This window comes from Pleuronectes platessa, chromosome 17 (genome assembly GCF_947347685.1).
Source record: "Pleuronectes platessa chromosome 17, fPlePla1.1, whole genome shotgun sequence".
NCBI classification, from domain to species: Eukaryota; Metazoa; Chordata; class Actinopteri; order Pleuronectiformes; family Pleuronectidae; genus Pleuronectes; species Pleuronectes platessa.
The window spans coordinates 18,211,796-18,228,396 of NC_070642.1; the positions used below are offsets into that span (position 1 = coordinate 18,211,796).

Here is a 16,601-nt window from a genome sequence, read left to right on the forward strand (position 1 = left end):
ACCATGACACAATTTCCTCTCTATTCTGCACATTCTGGATTATTTAATTCCCAAAATGTACATTTGTAAGATTTTAATCAATATGATGTGAAACCAAAACACGAGGACAAACCACAACGATGCGAGTCAAATGTTAGAAGAACAGTTTAATCATACATAGTCACAATTCTGCTTCCAAAAATGAGTTTGTTTTCTTCATCTAACATCTGGAAATGTACATAAGGCCACCTGAAAATGTACATGACTTTGACAGTGTGACAAAACTCATATGTTCATATTTATATAATTGACAATATTTTACACTGCTTTTGCTTACAAGGTAGTAGCTGTTCCAAAATACAGCACTCTTCTGTACAAAAATAATTCTTGTCATATCCTGTGAAGTTTCCATGGTAGCAGAGAGGACTAAATAAAGCCTCAGTTTTAGTACAGAGTGTTTTTTTCTTAATTCTCCTATTTAAACTGTCACACATCAGAAAGACTATCAACAGTGGATGTTACAGCTCTGGTACAAATAGAGGCTGGCCTTTCCCATAACAGATTAAAAACAAAAAAAAACATGCCAGATTGTGAAGCCATAAATTTGTTTTTTAACCCTTTTTAAAAATTACACTTGATCAAATAAAACTGTATACATATTATATTCAGGGGGGAAGGAGTGATGAATATACACACATCAAAATGCACATTTTTTGCCTTTTCCCCCCCCCAAAAAGTGTAAAAGACATCCCATTTACAGCATAAACGTTTACAAATGTACAACTGTACAGACGAAATAAAAGCATCACTACAAATTTAGAGCAAGGCCTGTCAAAACACCACAACTAGACACGTTTTTTTTTTCAGTTAAACTAATAATCTTACACTTATTAACTGCACATATACTACATGTATTCTACAATTATTCATATGAAGCAAAGAAGCCGTCACTACGAGCATTACAGGTGAGTCGTGTAGCTTTCGATGGCCCCACCGGCCTCCACCAAAATGCACTTGCATCCCCAACCAAATGAAACAAATTAAAAAACAAAAAGGAGGATCATTTAAAAAAAAAAAAAAAAAATCTTTCAACATCCCTTTCTTACACTTGTCCCACTAGTTCTAATTCATTTCACTTCACGACATTATGTAAGCTCACTACTCTGTCCTTCAGGCGGTGGGGGTCCCATCATCGGTGCAAAGCCCCCTGCCCAAAAGCAACAATTTACTCATACATAAAGATGCTATACATTGTTAAACTACTACTACGCAAGAGATGATTATTCAGTATGTAAAGATACTGTTTTCTAGGGCAGTGTTCATCTCAAAAACTACAAGACAGATAAGATGTTACACAAAACATGATAAAGAAAAATCATTCCAAGGATTAAAACCTGTCACAGCATGCCAACGCATACCCCGCTCCCACCCCACTATTCCCGTGGAACAAAAAGAAAGAGAAAGAAGCTCCCCACTGTGGTTGTTTTCATGTTTAAGATTATACCAGGTTTCACACCCGCTGTACAACCAAACCTCTTGCTCTGCTTCCGGAGGGTAATGGTCGCTTTTATCCTGGATGAGGGAAAAGTAAGACGGCTCAAGTGGGGGCTCAGTGGATGCAGCAGCTCAGATTTGTCAGGCTGTAATATTTATTTAGTACCAAAAAACATCAGGCGGACGACAAGCTGCTGGGGTACACCCACGCCCCCCACCCTCCCCACTTAGCCTGGAAACAGAGGCAAGAAAAAGCCACCACCACCACTGGATAACACTACCCTAGACTAAAGCACCAATCCCCAAAGCCAAGCTCGCAACCTGGTCTCGTAGACCCTTAATGACTGTGGCACGTGACACATAGTACTTACCTTCAGATGGAGTGAACGTCCACCCATACTATGTAGTGCTATTTAAACTAATCCATCATCTGCTTTGGCATGGGAAAACACTTTTAACTGTGCATGGGATAATATACAAATAGTAAATTGCCAAGATTTAATCAGAACAGTTGACGCAAGTCATGTTACAAAAACAAAAAGGGAATTGTTGTTTTTAAAAGGATCTCTCAGTTTAGCCTTATAAAGTCACTTGCTGGTGTTAATTGTAAGAATTGTAAATTTCAGCAAATGTGTAATAAGATTATTTTTTTCTACAGAGAATTTACAAGGTAAAAAACTAAATGTACAAGTTAATATGAAAATCATTCAAATACATCAATTACATCATTAACAATGGGCTTGTGCTTTACCCAGGAGAGAAGAAAAAAACAAAAAACGAAAGCGGCCTGCTTACTTTGTTTACCCTCGGGGCCACGCTGGGGACCTGCACCAGGGGTGGCAGAGTGGCAGGGGTCAGTTGTCACAGCGTTCTTAGGTGATGTTGACATGTCTTTTTATGGTTTTTGGTAATTCCCCCAAAAAAATGAGATGTCAGAGGGTGTCAAAGGCCCTATGGCTAAGGAGCATCTCTCACAGAACAGGGGGTTTGGGGCTCGTCCTCTTCCTCAGGGGGCCCAGGGTGTGGACGTGACTACATGAGGCCATTCGCAGGACCGCCGATAGGACCCAGTTCAGATCCACTCTTCATGTAGTACTTTTCCAGCTTGGCCAGAATGTGCTTACCGTAGGTGTATTTGCGCAAAGTAGCAATGTGAGGCCGGATCTGAAAAGGACGAGGGGTAACAGGTCAGCGTTCACAATTAATCTTGTTTGATCAGGTAGACATATTGAAATAAGTTTAGTCCAACATAGGCTAGAGAGAAAAGCTAAATATGGCATGTCCATGTTCAAAGAAATGTGCATATTTACACAAATATAAGGTATTTTATATATATATATATATATTCCAAAACTGTAAAAACTTCAGGCTTGGAAAGGTTGGAACTCAAGTGTTAGAAAGCTAAGTCAGGAAGAGAATAGATAGCATATCAAAACATTATAGAAGGCATCAAAACAAAATCGATCCAATTTGCAAACACTATGAAGCTTATGAAACAGTGCATATTGTTTACTCGACAGCTGCTGCAATGCCAGATAAAATAATTCCTGCTGGGAAACATAACCAGAGCCGTTTCATCGTGTTCTGACTTCCTATGCAGTGTCTTGAGGTTGGATGGCTCTTCACATACTCTGATGCATTATTCAAACTGGTCTGTCTTGATTCTAAGTCATGAGTCAGTGCAACCTGAAGCGGTTTTACTCTCGTCTGAAAGCTGCAGAGTGATCAATACTTCTCTGATGCCGTTAAAAGGGCCTACACGCTCAGAGATAACTCTCGGGTAAACCTTTATTATCCCCATGGAAAACTTTAATTAAATTGGCTTCTCTCGGGTATGGAGGAATTTAAAATGTTGCGTTATTGATCGACATCACCCGAATAGCTTTGTTGCACCTGTTACGATAAGAACAGTTAAACATTTGAGTGTTTAAGTTGACGCTCAAACCTCATTTCATCACTCCCCCCGGAAAACAGACACTTCACCAGTTTCCTCATACAAAATGTTCCTTTATTCCAAAGCAGTTGACCCACCTTGTGCATGATGATTTTGCGCTGAGCGGGTTCTGCCATGTCGATCATTCTTTGGACAACATAGTTGGCATACTGGTCCTTCATCATTGTGTAGAGGGCGCTGTGAGGCCCGTCTTTCTGGCAGCACACCTCATCGATCAGCAGAGCTCTTTCGGCACGCGAAGAGTGGATCACACACTTCTCAACGACATTACTGAGGAAGGACAGAGAGAGAAACCTTGATTCAAACGCACACCAATTCATTATCGAGCTGATGGAGACTTACTGATGAACAGTCAGAAAATCCTGATAGAATGGTTTGTACTAGTGGGATAAATTGTTTAATCATTTGTAATGTTTGCAGCTGAGGAGCATGTTTTAGAAACTTTAGTATAGGTACGTAAACAGTTGACATTTTATCAGTCCATTCTCTTATTTCCAAGTGGGAAAACCTACAAATTTAATTCAGGGACTAAATACTATTTTCAAAAAGGTCAAATAGTTTCTCTGCGAGGCTGTGGAACATCATGACACACAAGATTATCCCGACTCTCACATCACGTCAGTATCAGGTTCCTTTAGGTGGTTCCTGCAGTGAGTTTGTGGTCAACTAAATGTCATGATTCTGATCTGTAGCTGCTTGGTTAATATTCATCATCGAGGTTTCCAGCCTCTGTATGGGTTAACACAGCTTTCAGTAAGTGCAGAAACAAAAGTAGTGTTTGCCACAAAATGTAATCAATCTAGTGTGGTTACGGGGGTGCACGCGCATGAAGGTCACTGTCCCATGCAGCAGATACTGAGTGACGGGTACACAGACACAAGAGTGAAAGACAAGTTCTCGTGAGAGAGAGAACCTCATTGTACACCACAACTGCAGCTGAAACTATGAGGTCTGACTGCGAGTGGCACGCTGCACACATCTAAAGTTAGAGATCTCTTGTTATTGAGGGTGATGAAAAAAAAAAATGTCTTGTTCTTTATGAAACTGTTGTGGGACAAATTAGAACAATGTAAAACGCTGAAAGCTGACTACAGCTCATTTCAGAATAAACCTAACTGAATGTTTGTTTACCAATTTTGAGCAGGGAATTTCTAAAATCCAGAATGACTACAGTAACAGAGGACAGTGTTAGGTGTCAAAACCTGGAACAACATTAAGTTTGTTACATGCCACTCTGGTAATTGAATATACTTGTTGGGACAATGCATTGAATAAAATGGTGTATTGTCAGAGAGCGATGAGATCACCCACAGGGAGTAAAAATTGAATCTCTCCCGGAGCGTTTAAAAACACCTGGCAACAACAATAACAAAAACTTACCTTGCAAATTTGTGTTGGCTCAGGACAAGAACCTTTCCACGAACCTCTGCCACTATCTTGCTCTTATCTTCCGGTCGTCCGTGCTCCAACACGTGCTGAATGACGTAGTTACCGTACTGATCCTGCAGGAGGCAGTGGAGTGTGTGAGCTCAGGGTAAACAGCCATTTTAACACTTGAAAGTCACAATCGGTGGCAACACCCTTTACTCTGATCGATACTCATGCACTAGTTTTCACCATTCGTGTTGATTGGTGTGAGAGAAATCATGCAGAACTACAATGATAGGTCGACGACTGAGTGACATCCACATTTGTAGTAGTTTAATACCCTTAGGTCATCACTGCGGAAGGTCAGACAACACTGATGCTGCTGGTTTGGTGCGTTGCTGACCAGGCAACACAACCAATAGCATCTTTGCCCCTTCAGAAACAGGTGATACAGTTATGGGTGTAATTTTAGTGCGGCAAGATGGAGGCAAAGACTCACCTGACCAAGCAACAAATAACACCACTCTCCAATGGATACTTAATAAGAGTAATTTGTTGGGCAGGTATATGTGACTGTTAATTGGAAAGCATTAGCCTTCAAACCCATTTCCAGTCAATCTGTTTTAAAGAGAACTTATTTTTCCATTTAACTTGAGCCCTTCAACTGCATGAGTCAAATTACAAGTGTTTTTGAGCACCACGTATGAACACTTCAGTGTGATCATCTACTTTTAAATTAAATTTGGGAGGTAAACAGTAAAACAAATTGATCAGGAAATGCTGTATGCAATAAGGAGCATGTGCCTTGTGAATTCTCTGTGGCATTAAGCAAGAGAAGGGGAAAGGCAAGAAAAGGATAGCTCAGAGGGTTAGAAGAAGGCCTTTAAAAGACAAGAGTTTGAGAAATAACTACAAGTGTTAAAAAAAGACAGGATTAAAAAAGGGGGGGAAAGAGGAAGGGAGTACAGGGACATCCGCGAGAGAGAGGCAAATTGCTCTGACCTTGAACAGTGCATCGCGGGACACTGTATAATATGTTTTTGGTGTCATCTCCAATGATACGCCTTGATATTTCTAGATGGAATAAGTGAGGGGGGCAGGGTGGATGTTTAAATAAATCACATGTCAGATGTAATGACAGCTAACAGTACAATATCATTCATCCTTACACTTTACACTTAGCAGACCACTAACAACACAGGAACAATGACATGGCTAAAAAAATAAAATAATATATGAAATGTTCAAACACGAAGGAGACATGCAATAATACACATGACAACCACATACATCTCAACAATGATCAGTCACATCTAGCATAACAAGAGGGGGACTGAAGGCAGATGTGCTCACCTGGCCCAGCTGTTCAGAGTGCTGATGCAGCTCTTCCAGGATGGGGAGAGTCTGCTCCTGGGTGCAGTGCTCCAAAATCCTTTGGATCACTCTGCAGCCGTAAGGGTGTGTGGACAACACAAACACCTGTACGAGGAAGTCACAGATATTATATTTATGCCATAAGGGGAAGTTTTACAATCTTCACGATTCAAATTGAGAAGACTGAAATGATCCTCTACAAAGATTTGTTGAGTAAGCTCGATTGGCAGTTAAATGTAATTTTTCTACTTGAGGAGATAACACAGACAATGATAGACAGCTGAGCCTCTTCTCTTCACAAACTCACCTGGCCCTGGAAGGCGTCGATAATAAACTGGAGGGCCTGGGGTTGCACACACTCAATGCACTTCTGTACCACATGGTTTCCGTTCTGGTCCTTCACACACTTCAACACGTGGCCATCCAGCTCACGGACAATGTCGCTCTAAAGTGAGGAAATTAGGGAACAAAGAAAACATTTTAACAAATGTCACTGTCCAAAAAAACAAAGGTTAAAAAGAGGAACAGTTAAGAATAGACTAGGTAATATTAGCAAAAACTATGCTCAAAAGAATTGAAATCTCACTTACAATTACCTGCTGCTCTGAGGAAATGGACTCCAGGGCTTTCTGGATAACTCTACAACCATACATCTGCAAAGCCAGGGGAAGTACATGGCCACGAATACGTGTTGCCAAAGCCAGCTTCTGGTCGGCACTTCCAAACTGCATGAAATACAGACATAGTAAAGTGTTAACATGCTACCAAACACATAATCACGGTTCTAGTTAATATTGTGTTGAGAATGAATTTACACCAGGATGAACTTTAACAGTCCAAACCTCAAAAAACTTTTGAATGACATAGTTCCCAAAGACATCGGTCATCAGCTGGTATGCTGCTTGCAGGATCTCTCCAAACACCATCTGCCTCTCAGCAGGAGTGGCCCTCTCTAGCTTCTGTTGGATAAATCTGGATTCAAGAATTTAAATATAAAATTAGTCAGATGTTGGCACAGCAACTTAGTTTGTTCCCCCTGAATAGAGCAGAATTTGACCCACCTGGATCCATGTTGGTCTTGAGAGAACTCCACCATGTGTCCTGGAAGGTCACGGAGCTGGAGGTTGGGGAAGCGGTTGTTTCTGAAGTCTTCCAGTAGACGGCTGCGTCCGGACGGCATGACATCAGAACGACTGTAACGGGGCCGAGACGGAGGGAACAGCTGGCTGCTGGAATTGAACAGACTGGATGTACTACCAGCGCTCCGGTACTTTGCCTCAGCTCCAGGTGCTGCAGAGATGTAGCGCCCGCTGCCATTTGTCAGGCCACCTAGGATGACAAAATGACAACAATAATGACCACAATCATGAAACGTTGGTAGTTAAAGGTTAAAGCTTTGTGGAACAGAATCTTAAATGGCCATAAATTTAATTCAATTCACTGAAGTGAAATGTCTTCATAAAAAGAAATACAATATTCAAATACTTCCAATGATCATAAATAAGCTTACCGAGGTGAAGGCTTGAAGAGGATCCATGAGAGGAGGGCAAAGAAGGTGGAGGAGTGAGTGGGGAGTGACCCGGTGTAAGGCCAATGGGGCTTGGTGAGGAGTAACCAAGGCTGTTGTAAAACGGCTGGCCAATGGGAGTTAAACTGCTGCCACCGCGTTTGTACAGGTCAGAGCTTGCCAACAGGGAGTCCCTGCGAGTTACACTGCCACTGGTAGGGCTGGACACTATAAGAAAAAGAAACGTGTGCAAGTGTAAGAATAAAAAGATGAATTAAATGTTTCTAATCAAATTAACTTGTGGCCGAGTCACTGACCAGATGAGCCGAAGGCTCCAAGAGCTGAGCCTAGGCCCACGCCAAGAGAGCCGCCAGTGTTGCTGAAGCCCAGGGAGGAGTTCGGTGGTGGACCAGCTGAGGTGTGTGAGAAAAGGGAGCTGCTTTGAGAACTGTTGGGGACTGATCCAGAGCCGTAGAATGAGCTGGAGGGCAGGCCGCTGCTGGGCGGGGGAGCCTGCTGCTGCTGTTGTTGTTGTTGCTGCTGCTGCTGCTGCTGTTGTTGTTGTTGTTGTTGCTGCTGCTGCTGCTGTTGTTGTTGAGGCATGGAGCGGTAAAGCCCGTTACCTGGAGGACCAGACATGTTTCCAGCGCCAGATGCAGACACCGCCGCTGCTGACAGGAGGGGGGAGGTCAGTTTTGAGGGTTTAAGGAGAGACACTCTCAGAATAGTTGAGACTGGTAATAATTAAGTATGAGGGAGGAGAGGCTGTGTGGCTTTCATACGATATAATTATACCAGTGACATTTAGTTTAAAAAGGACTAGAAAGTCACATTGATACTATTCAAGCGGCACAGTCCTCAGAATGATAGCCAGTAACAAACAAAGTCTTGTCTAACCCTGATGCATTAATATTCACATTGGCAGAATTTAAATCACAAAATAACAGGGGCTTTTAAAATGAGAGCCAATGAGTTTAGACTCATCCAGAGCCGTGTATCCACATATTAAAAATTATCATGTTAGATGGAATAGTGCGCACCAGCCTGAGCAGCAGCAGGATTAATGAGTAGAGGGGTCTGGACAAGACGCATTGGGCCACCCAGACCAGCGCGGGCACCGGGGCCCATCACCAGAGTTCCAGTCTGGTCATAGTAAGCAGCAGGAGCCAGCACCTGATAACCTGATGAGGAAATTAACACAAAAAGATAACAATTACTGGTTATCGAGGAATTGGAGAAAGAACACTCTCTAATGTGTGATTAATGGTGGTTGAACAACGATAAACTAAAATAGATCTACAAGCGAAGAGTATATATTTAAAGAGTGCTCTCTCAATGTAGAATAATTGTTTTAAGAGTTGTTTAAAAAAAAAAAAATACACACAAGTGTTAATTGTGAAGATAACTGTTTGGTTGATAGCACCTTTGGCTAAGTACTAGGGTGCAGTGGTCTACTAACCAGACATTCCTGTGTATGCCAGCGCAGGGTTTGCGGCAGCGGCTGCAGCTAGAGACTCTTGCTGACTTTGCTGGCCTTGCCCGGGCGTAAGAGGTCGCTGGTTGTTCCCTGTGCGCATTACCTGAGGGAAAAGGCAATAATGTTGTTCAAACTACAGATGGCTGAAGCTCTTCATTAAAAGCTGTCAAGAGTATTGTCCGAATAAAGCCCCCGACAACTCGTGATGTGCCTAGAGATTCCTTACCCTACTCTGATGATAAAGCTACTCGCAGCTGATTTTAGTTTTAACAGCACGTCTAAACAAATTCTCACCTTTGGTTGTGAAATCCAGAATTGCAAAAACAGCAATTTATAGCAAATGCAGAGTCCTTCAGGGGCTTTCTCATTATATTGTGCTATATCAGTAACCAGCTCTGCTATGGTTCTTTGAGACAAGCTGACACTCCGCAAAAAGGCAACTCCTTTACGAATTCTCCATTTGAATGATGTTTCAGCCTTTTAGCGATTGGCTCATTCACCACAAGACTTGCCTGCATAACATTGTCTCGGTCAGAGCGTGGTCTTGTTGGTGACAAAACTCTGCTAAAGAACATCAACTTTATCCAAATGCACATGTCCTTGAAACTCATCCAGTTCGGCTGCATGCATCCAGCTGTGGATGCGCAAAACTATGTCCCTACAAACTTTGAAACAGTTTCATGAGCGTTTCATTTATCCAGATTGTGACCTGACCGGCCAGCAGACAGAGGGAACCCCTCTGTCGGACATTCTGGTCTTCTAGTTTAAGTTATCCTTTTATCCCATAGAAAATGTATCACCATTATTAGAATTTTTTTACATTTCTGAACTATAAAATGTAATATATATATATATATATATATATATACACTTATATACACACAATTCCTACCTGTTGTTGGCCTGGCCCTGGTCCCTGATTGGAGGCTTGCTGATTAGCTGAATGATTGGCATTGGCTGCAGCCTGTTGCTGGAAAAGATTAGCAGGGTAGACACCCCATGGAACACCGTAGTACTGTGGTGGAACCACTGTGGGCCCTGAGGAAAGCATTCTGATGTTACATATACATCTTATACTACTGATGAAAACAGAAGCGGCATCAAAAACACACCTGCATCTCCACAAAAGATTAAACTGAGAAGATCACATGATCAGAAAATGTGCTGTGTGATCACCTGCAAGTGAGGCTGCGGCCGCCAGCCCGGCTGCAGTGTAGGGATCGGTTCCAGGGGGGCCAGCATTAATGATGTATGGGTATGCAGGAGCAAGGCCAGCTGGGTAATATGAAAACAGCAATGTGATTAATATTTCCATATTAAATCTAGACATCCTGAGACTTAAATTATTCTAATTGTATTACATGACACCCTGGACTTAACACTGAATGAGACAAACAGCGCGACTTACCAAGATGCTGCTGCTGGGCTGCAGCCAGGGCATATTGCTGTTGCTGAGCTGCAGTGAGTTGTTGAACAGTCAGCTGATTAGTTCTCTGGAACAACTAAGGAAAAAAATAGCATAAAAAAAGCATCAGTCTGTTGAGCAAACTTACAGTTAGAGCTCTAAATAGCTGTTTTGTGTTTCTCAACAGACCTGCTGCTGCTGAGCATAGTCAAACAATCCTACTGGAGTCCCTGAGGAGTCCACCTGAATCTGGTTCCCAGCGTAGTCAAACTGAAGGGACTCCACGCTAGCTTGTTGTTGTTGCTGCTGCTGTTGCTGCTGTTGCTGCTGCTGTTGCTGCTGCTGCTGCTCCATACCTCCCATGTTCTGTTGCTCCTGGTTCTGGAAATCCTCAGCAGGCTTGTTTTGAATGGGGTTCTGTTGTTGGAGAGCATGGGGGTGGTGTTGTACCATCATCTCTAAACCTGTCTGAATTGGGCCCATCCTCTCCACAGCCTCCGTGGGGGAAGCTTGGCGGCTTCCAGGTGTTGGACTGGGAAAGCAAATACATTAAACGTCAGCATATTTGCTAGATGAGTATTAAAGTTTGCCCCAAGTGGCATGTCGAGTAGGGTTGATGCATCCGAACAAAATCATTTCTGGTACGGGCCTTTCAGTTTAAAATATAAATTAAAATTAAATACAGACATGTTACATGTGTTACGGTAGAAGGGGAAACCTACTTGAAGTCTTTGCAGTCTCTGTCCATGCCGTTTAATAGGCCTCTTCCATTTGCTTTCGCCGGATCAATCTCCTCTCCCACCTTCATCTCTGGGCTCTTGTCCTCTTCAAATGGGGAGATTTTCTCTTGAGCATCACTCTTCTCTCTCCCATCTTGGTCAGTGTCGGCTCCACCCTGTATTCACACAGTTATTAGATAAGACTATATGCAACACTAGAGATTAACGTTAGAAATAAGTAAGAGAATTGAACTTACATAGCCACCGTTCCTGTAGCGACCATCCATCTTGTCGCCAGGAGAGGAGCTCAGGACGTACTCCACCATGCTCACACCCAGGCCTCCACCTTCTGAGCGAGGTGAAAGCACAGAATTGGCATCGCCATTGCCATGGAAACTCTGGCCTGGTCGCCGCTGTACCATGATTGGCTGGGACACTGAATGATCTGAATGAAAAGTAGTGATTAAATATCTAACGTTGAGTATGGAAAAATAAAAGGTAAAAGTTGATAAAAGCCCAGTCAGACAAAAACAACCATAAAAATCAAGGTGAAGAGCCACTCACGAGATGATCCCCAGGCAGTGTCCCTCCACTCCTCCCCAAGGAGCATCCCTTTCCTTCCATCTTTGGCCATCTCATCAGAATCCCAAAGCTTTTTTGCAGGCAAGAGCTGAAAATAAAAGTGTACACATTTTCTAATTATCTGTAGGATATATAAATGTGAAGCAATTTTTTTTTTTTTAACTGTAGTCTTGGTGAGCTCACTCCACCAATTCCTGTCTTTGAGTATGGAGACTTATGCCTGTATACTTGGAGACTGTGGAGAAATTCCAGTTTGCTATTCTTTAGGCCAATTCTGCACTTGGGGTACAAATGTAGTGAATGCTGCCCAACGCTGTGGAAACACAGGAGCTTCTAAACCAGCTCAAAGCCACCCTCAGACAGCTTCAAGGTGAATTCAAAGTCTTAATCATTAACGTGTCCTGCAATTCACATTAGTTCTCCAAGCTAAGTGTATAACTGCTGAGGTGTAGATACATTTACCTCTGGATTATAAACGACTTCTTCACTGTCCCTATATGCTGAAATGGGAAATACTGCTTTATGCTTCACTATCATAATTTCACAGGACACTGTCAAAGTGTAAGTTGATTTGTGTCTGAGCAGCTGTCCCCATTGTCATCCACTCTTCCATTAATCACAATAACTGCTCTGTTGGTGCTTACTCTATTCTCTACTAAGCAGCAAACTACAGATGTTCTAGAGACAGATTCAAGCCAAGACCGGGTGTTTCACATAAACAATTTTTGTTTATTGCTGCACCATAAGAGAAAAAGATTAATGTTCAGGCCAAAACCTCCTTACCTCTCCCATGCCCCTCGACTCCAATGCAAGGGCTTGAAAGTCGTAGTTCATTTCATCCAAAGGACGGGTCTACAAAAAGAAGAAACTGGTTTTAAAAAATGTAAAATGTTACAGAGCAATTTTTATTAAATACCATCTAAATAAAAATTACATCGTTAAAAAGAAAACTTAAAGCACCAGATGAAAGACCATGAATAAGAAGCTGTACAAAGACTTCAATTCCTTCTTCACATTGAAGCGAAGAACCAAATGTCTTTTACTTCACACATTTTCTTTTAGTTAAGTAATAAAGGCCAAAACATTTCAAGGGGCCCTGAATCCAATTCAATATAAAGCCCCCCCACAAAGAAAAAAAGCCACAATATTTGAGTACTGAACTTTTACTGTGTTTAAGGCTACTGAGAGAATTAAGTCAATGTAAGTACATAATTAATGTTAAATCAAACTGTACCGAGACAGTAGCCTGAAAAAGCACATACTGTCACTGAAGAAGTGAGCGTTATGTCCAGACATAATCCTCAACATTTCTGTGAGTGGTCAAATTATTGCCATACAACAACACTGGGAAGCGAGACTTGTAGTGAATGGATTTGAACTGCAACTTTCTCATCCTCTCATAACCATCTGACAACGCAACAGTATTTGGATGTTTTCCAAAATTGTTGTTGGGTTGGAAATCTGCAGAGCGCTCGGTTATTGTGGGCACTAGTCAGCTGACTGGGTTACTGTGGCCAGTCGATAAATATATTTTCTCTGACTGTTAACATTTCTCATATATTCCGTCTGTCTGAACTCATCTGTGACAGTTGTAAAAGTATAAATCCTAACCATAACTTGTTCTACTCATTAATGTATTTGCTCTGTGGCTGAAGAACATGTAACACCAGCAGGTTAAACAGGACTAACCAAACATTTATCAACTGATCAACTTTAAAAGACTCACTAAAGCAGACATGAACACGCTCATTACAATTACAACATGAAGGCTATAAAAATACTATATTAAGAGATTGTAGATACTCAAGTACTCACTCAATTCACAAGGAATAGGTTGTAATGAATGAACATGTGATTGTTTGGCCCCGAATTAAAAAAGGGAAACGTAGAGTTTCAGAAAAAAAGATGGTTCTTTTAACAGGTTCTATTCTGATTCTCTCCTATGGTTGAGAATTCTGCAACTTTTGTTTTAATGATGTGCTGCAACAGGTACGAGTAAGAAGATCCCGTCTAATTCAGGAGGGAAACTACAAACAAAGAATAGGATATTACAACATTTAGGCCAGTTTTAGCACTACCGATCCCACCCCTGCTGTGTAGTAGAAGTGACCACGGCCCTGGTCTCACATGTTTTGCACACTGTAAATGATAAGGCTTTGTTTTTGTTTATTTTTTAAATACAGAGCTGTCTCACCACAGCTTGTGACAAACAAGTTAGCTGTCCTGTCTGTAGTCAACTTTTCGCCCTTTGAATGGTGCACTTCACTGCATTAAGCTCCACAGGCAAAAGCCAAGGACATTTTTAATGTGCTCCAACTTGAATATAACAAACCTAGAATAACTGGTAATTAAGTGGCAGCAAATTATACAAAAAGTTATTTATATTTAAGTCTGAAAAAAATGATGAGAAGTCTTCCTATCAAAGGCTTTTTACCTGGTCAATATGATTGGCATCTCCAGTGGGCCAACGGTGTTTACTGGGAGGGCAACCGCCGAGCTGCTCTCCGGGCTGCCTCTGAAAGAAGTATCCCACTGTGGCGTCATCCTGAGATCGTCCACTCAGCATAGGCTGCGGGGTACCCGGGGTGGGGTTGGCTACTCGGTCCATGCCTTGTAGATGAGTGCCTCCAGGAGCCTGTCCAGCTCCTACAACTGATGTTAGCGGTCCTCCAACGTGAACTCTTATACCTCCAGTCTCAGGAGCACCATTTGCATGCAGCATCCCACCTCTTGTCTCCTGCCAGGCCACGTCATTCATACCTAGGATGCTGCATGGAATGCTCATTCCACGGAAAAGCCTAAACAAAACGTGACACTTGGGTTAATAAATTCCAGTTGAAATTCAAACTGACCTTTATTACGTTTAGAGTACAGCAGGGCAATATACGAATTTCAATAATAATCACAATATCATTTCCATCTAACAAAGGATCTATATATAAACTTGGATGTTACGTCAACATGACAATTCATCCCGTTGAGGGGCAATATCCATTAACTTGTCCTGCATTCTAATATATAGACATCGTGTACCAGGGAGAGCAATTGACAAATAACTGATAGAGGATTTAAGTTGGTGTCTGTAATTAATGTAACACCCAATATAACAAGTCAGTTATTGTACCTGGTTCAAGTTGTGAACTCAGAACAGGTTGCCTTGACATCTCACTGTTCTGAGAACAATTGAACAAACAAACTTTTTCAAATAACCCCCCGAAAAGGGATGCCTCCACAGAAGACTTAAATACAATTAATTTCGTATGTTGGGACACGACTAATTGCTGTTTTACTAATTTCGTGCGATCACGACAGTAGATAACTTAAATATCGGGTTTCATCACCTGCTCAGAGACGCAACATTTACCCCGGACACGAAGTCTCATTTATCGTTTGTTTTATGGGGGAGCAAACCAATAACAAAACAAGTGACTGTCAGACGAGGTCTTGATTTAACAAGAAAGGAAGCTAGGTATCGTCGTGAGCCTGGTGTTAGCGAGTGACCATAAAGCTAACGCTACCACCAATGTAACGTTATAATGACAAAACGGGGAGTCGCGGGCAATCGTCGGATATCGTTTTGCCACAATAACAACATTTGTTATCTTTTAAAATAATTAAAACAGTTGCAACGTTACATCAGATGCTAACAACCGCTCGCTGTTGAAAACCGGGGTGCGAGCCTCTGGCTAGCACGCTAGCTAATCTAGCCTAGCCAGCAGGACCGCTTGTAATAAGCGAGCTAACTCGGCGGTTTTAATTGGGGGGTTTTCCGCCATGATGGTTTAAAATTGTTTACCGTCAATACTTTGTGCTTTTACCGTCTTTCACTCTTTGTGACAATTAACTTATTTACACCTAAAGCAATCGGACATGTTTGAGTGTAGGCGAATGCTACAAGACAGTGGTGAGCATTAGCAACATCCTTAGCTAACCAGCTAATGCTAACCGCAACGGGCCTGCTGTTTATTATTGCCACACATCAGAGTTAAATTCGCAAAATTCCCCCATTTTCTTACAATGAACTCGTGAGCTCGTGGGTCGGGCGGCGGACGAGCTCCTCTCTCGACTGGAAGGACCGACGGGGCTTTTTGCAGCGAGCCAACAAAGCCGACACGGCTAACGTGAGGTGGGCTAGCGGGCGCTAATTGCCCGGTCGGTGTTGTGTGAGCTAAAACATTAAGCAAACACTCGGGAGGCTAAACAACATGGCCCCCCTTCAAGTTCCAAACAGAGGGGCCTTAACCGCTTAACAAAAGGGGAAACGCTCACAGCACCGCAGTCGCCTGTGGATCACTCGTTCTTTTTCCAAATTAAACCCGTTTGCTCCCGACGCGGAGGAACACAGAGGAGATACTCACGCGTTGTCGTGTCTAGAGACGGTCTCTGCTCGTGGCACGCCGTCAAGCCGAGTCTATATTGTTTTGTTTCCTGGGAGAAGGCGTTGATTTAGCAAAGGCTGCTAGTCAGAGCTAAGAGTTTGCCTACGCTAGTGCCCCCTCCCTGTAAATAGCGTGAACTGCGTAGACGTGCGTAAAATGAACCTCCTCTCTAGTAAGGGCAGGCTCAAATCGTGGCAGCGGTAGCTCGTAGAGGCACTTCCGGTGTTAACAGAAACTGCAACTGATGTGGAAAGGAAGCTGGCTTAAAATATAACACAATATACACAAAAATGTAACACTATTTACGGTTTAAGTATTGCTGCGTTAAAATCCCACACAATTAAAAGACAGCTACCTTTGATG

At 42.4% G+C, this 16,601-nt stretch overlaps 1 protein-coding gene across 6 annotated transcripts; it reads right to left on the reverse strand.

Moving 5' to 3' along the window:
* Window positions 1-131: 131 nt before the first annotated feature.
* On the reverse strand, window positions 132-16,422 carry pum2 (pumilio RNA-binding family member 2). Of its 6 annotated transcripts, none has more exons than XM_053444666.1 (23): window positions 16,218-16,421; window positions 14,294-14,657; window positions 12,643-12,711; window positions 11,842-11,947; window positions 11,535-11,722; window positions 11,281-11,453; window positions 10,748-11,090; window positions 10,562-10,655; window positions 10,330-10,428; window positions 10,046-10,191; window positions 9,136-9,256; window positions 8,717-8,857; window positions 7,994-8,347; window positions 7,680-7,904; window positions 7,231-7,498; window positions 7,012-7,141; window positions 6,766-6,894; window positions 6,477-6,614; window positions 6,149-6,274; window positions 5,798-5,869; window positions 4,808-4,929; window positions 3,505-3,697; window positions 132-2,637 (listed from the first exon to the last, which is right to left on the reverse strand). In XM_053444666.1, the coding sequence occupies exons 2-23, from the start codon at window positions 14,642-14,644 to the stop codon at window positions 2,506-2,508; spliced, it is 3,720 nt and encodes a 1,239-aa protein (XP_053300641.1). In that variant the 5' UTR covers window positions 14,645-14,657; window positions 16,218-16,421; the 3' UTR covers window positions 132-2,505. The 6 variants fall into 6 exon arrangements, with proteins under 6 accessions (XP_053300641.1, XP_053300643.1, XP_053300640.1 ...); XM_053444668.1 differs by having other exon boundaries at window positions 6,760-6,894; window positions 7,994-8,299; window positions 16,218-16,420; XM_053444665.1 differs by having other exon boundaries at window positions 6,760-6,894; window positions 7,994-8,344; window positions 16,218-16,420.
* Window positions 16,423-16,601: the final 179 nt, after the last annotated feature.

Coding starts and splice junctions, on each gene's coding strand:
- pum2 (XM_053444664.1), bottom strand. CDS start 14,644: ATGAGCATTCCATGCAGCATCCTAGGTATGAATGACGTGGCCTGGCAG. Junction 7,142..7,230: donor CAAGACCAACATGGATCCAG/GTGGGTCAAATT, acceptor TCTTGAATCCAG/ATTTATCCAACAGAAGCTAG. Junction 5,870..6,148: donor ACTCTGAACAGCTGGGCCAG/GTGAGCACATCT, acceptor TATTCCATCTAG/AAATATCAAGGCGTATCATT.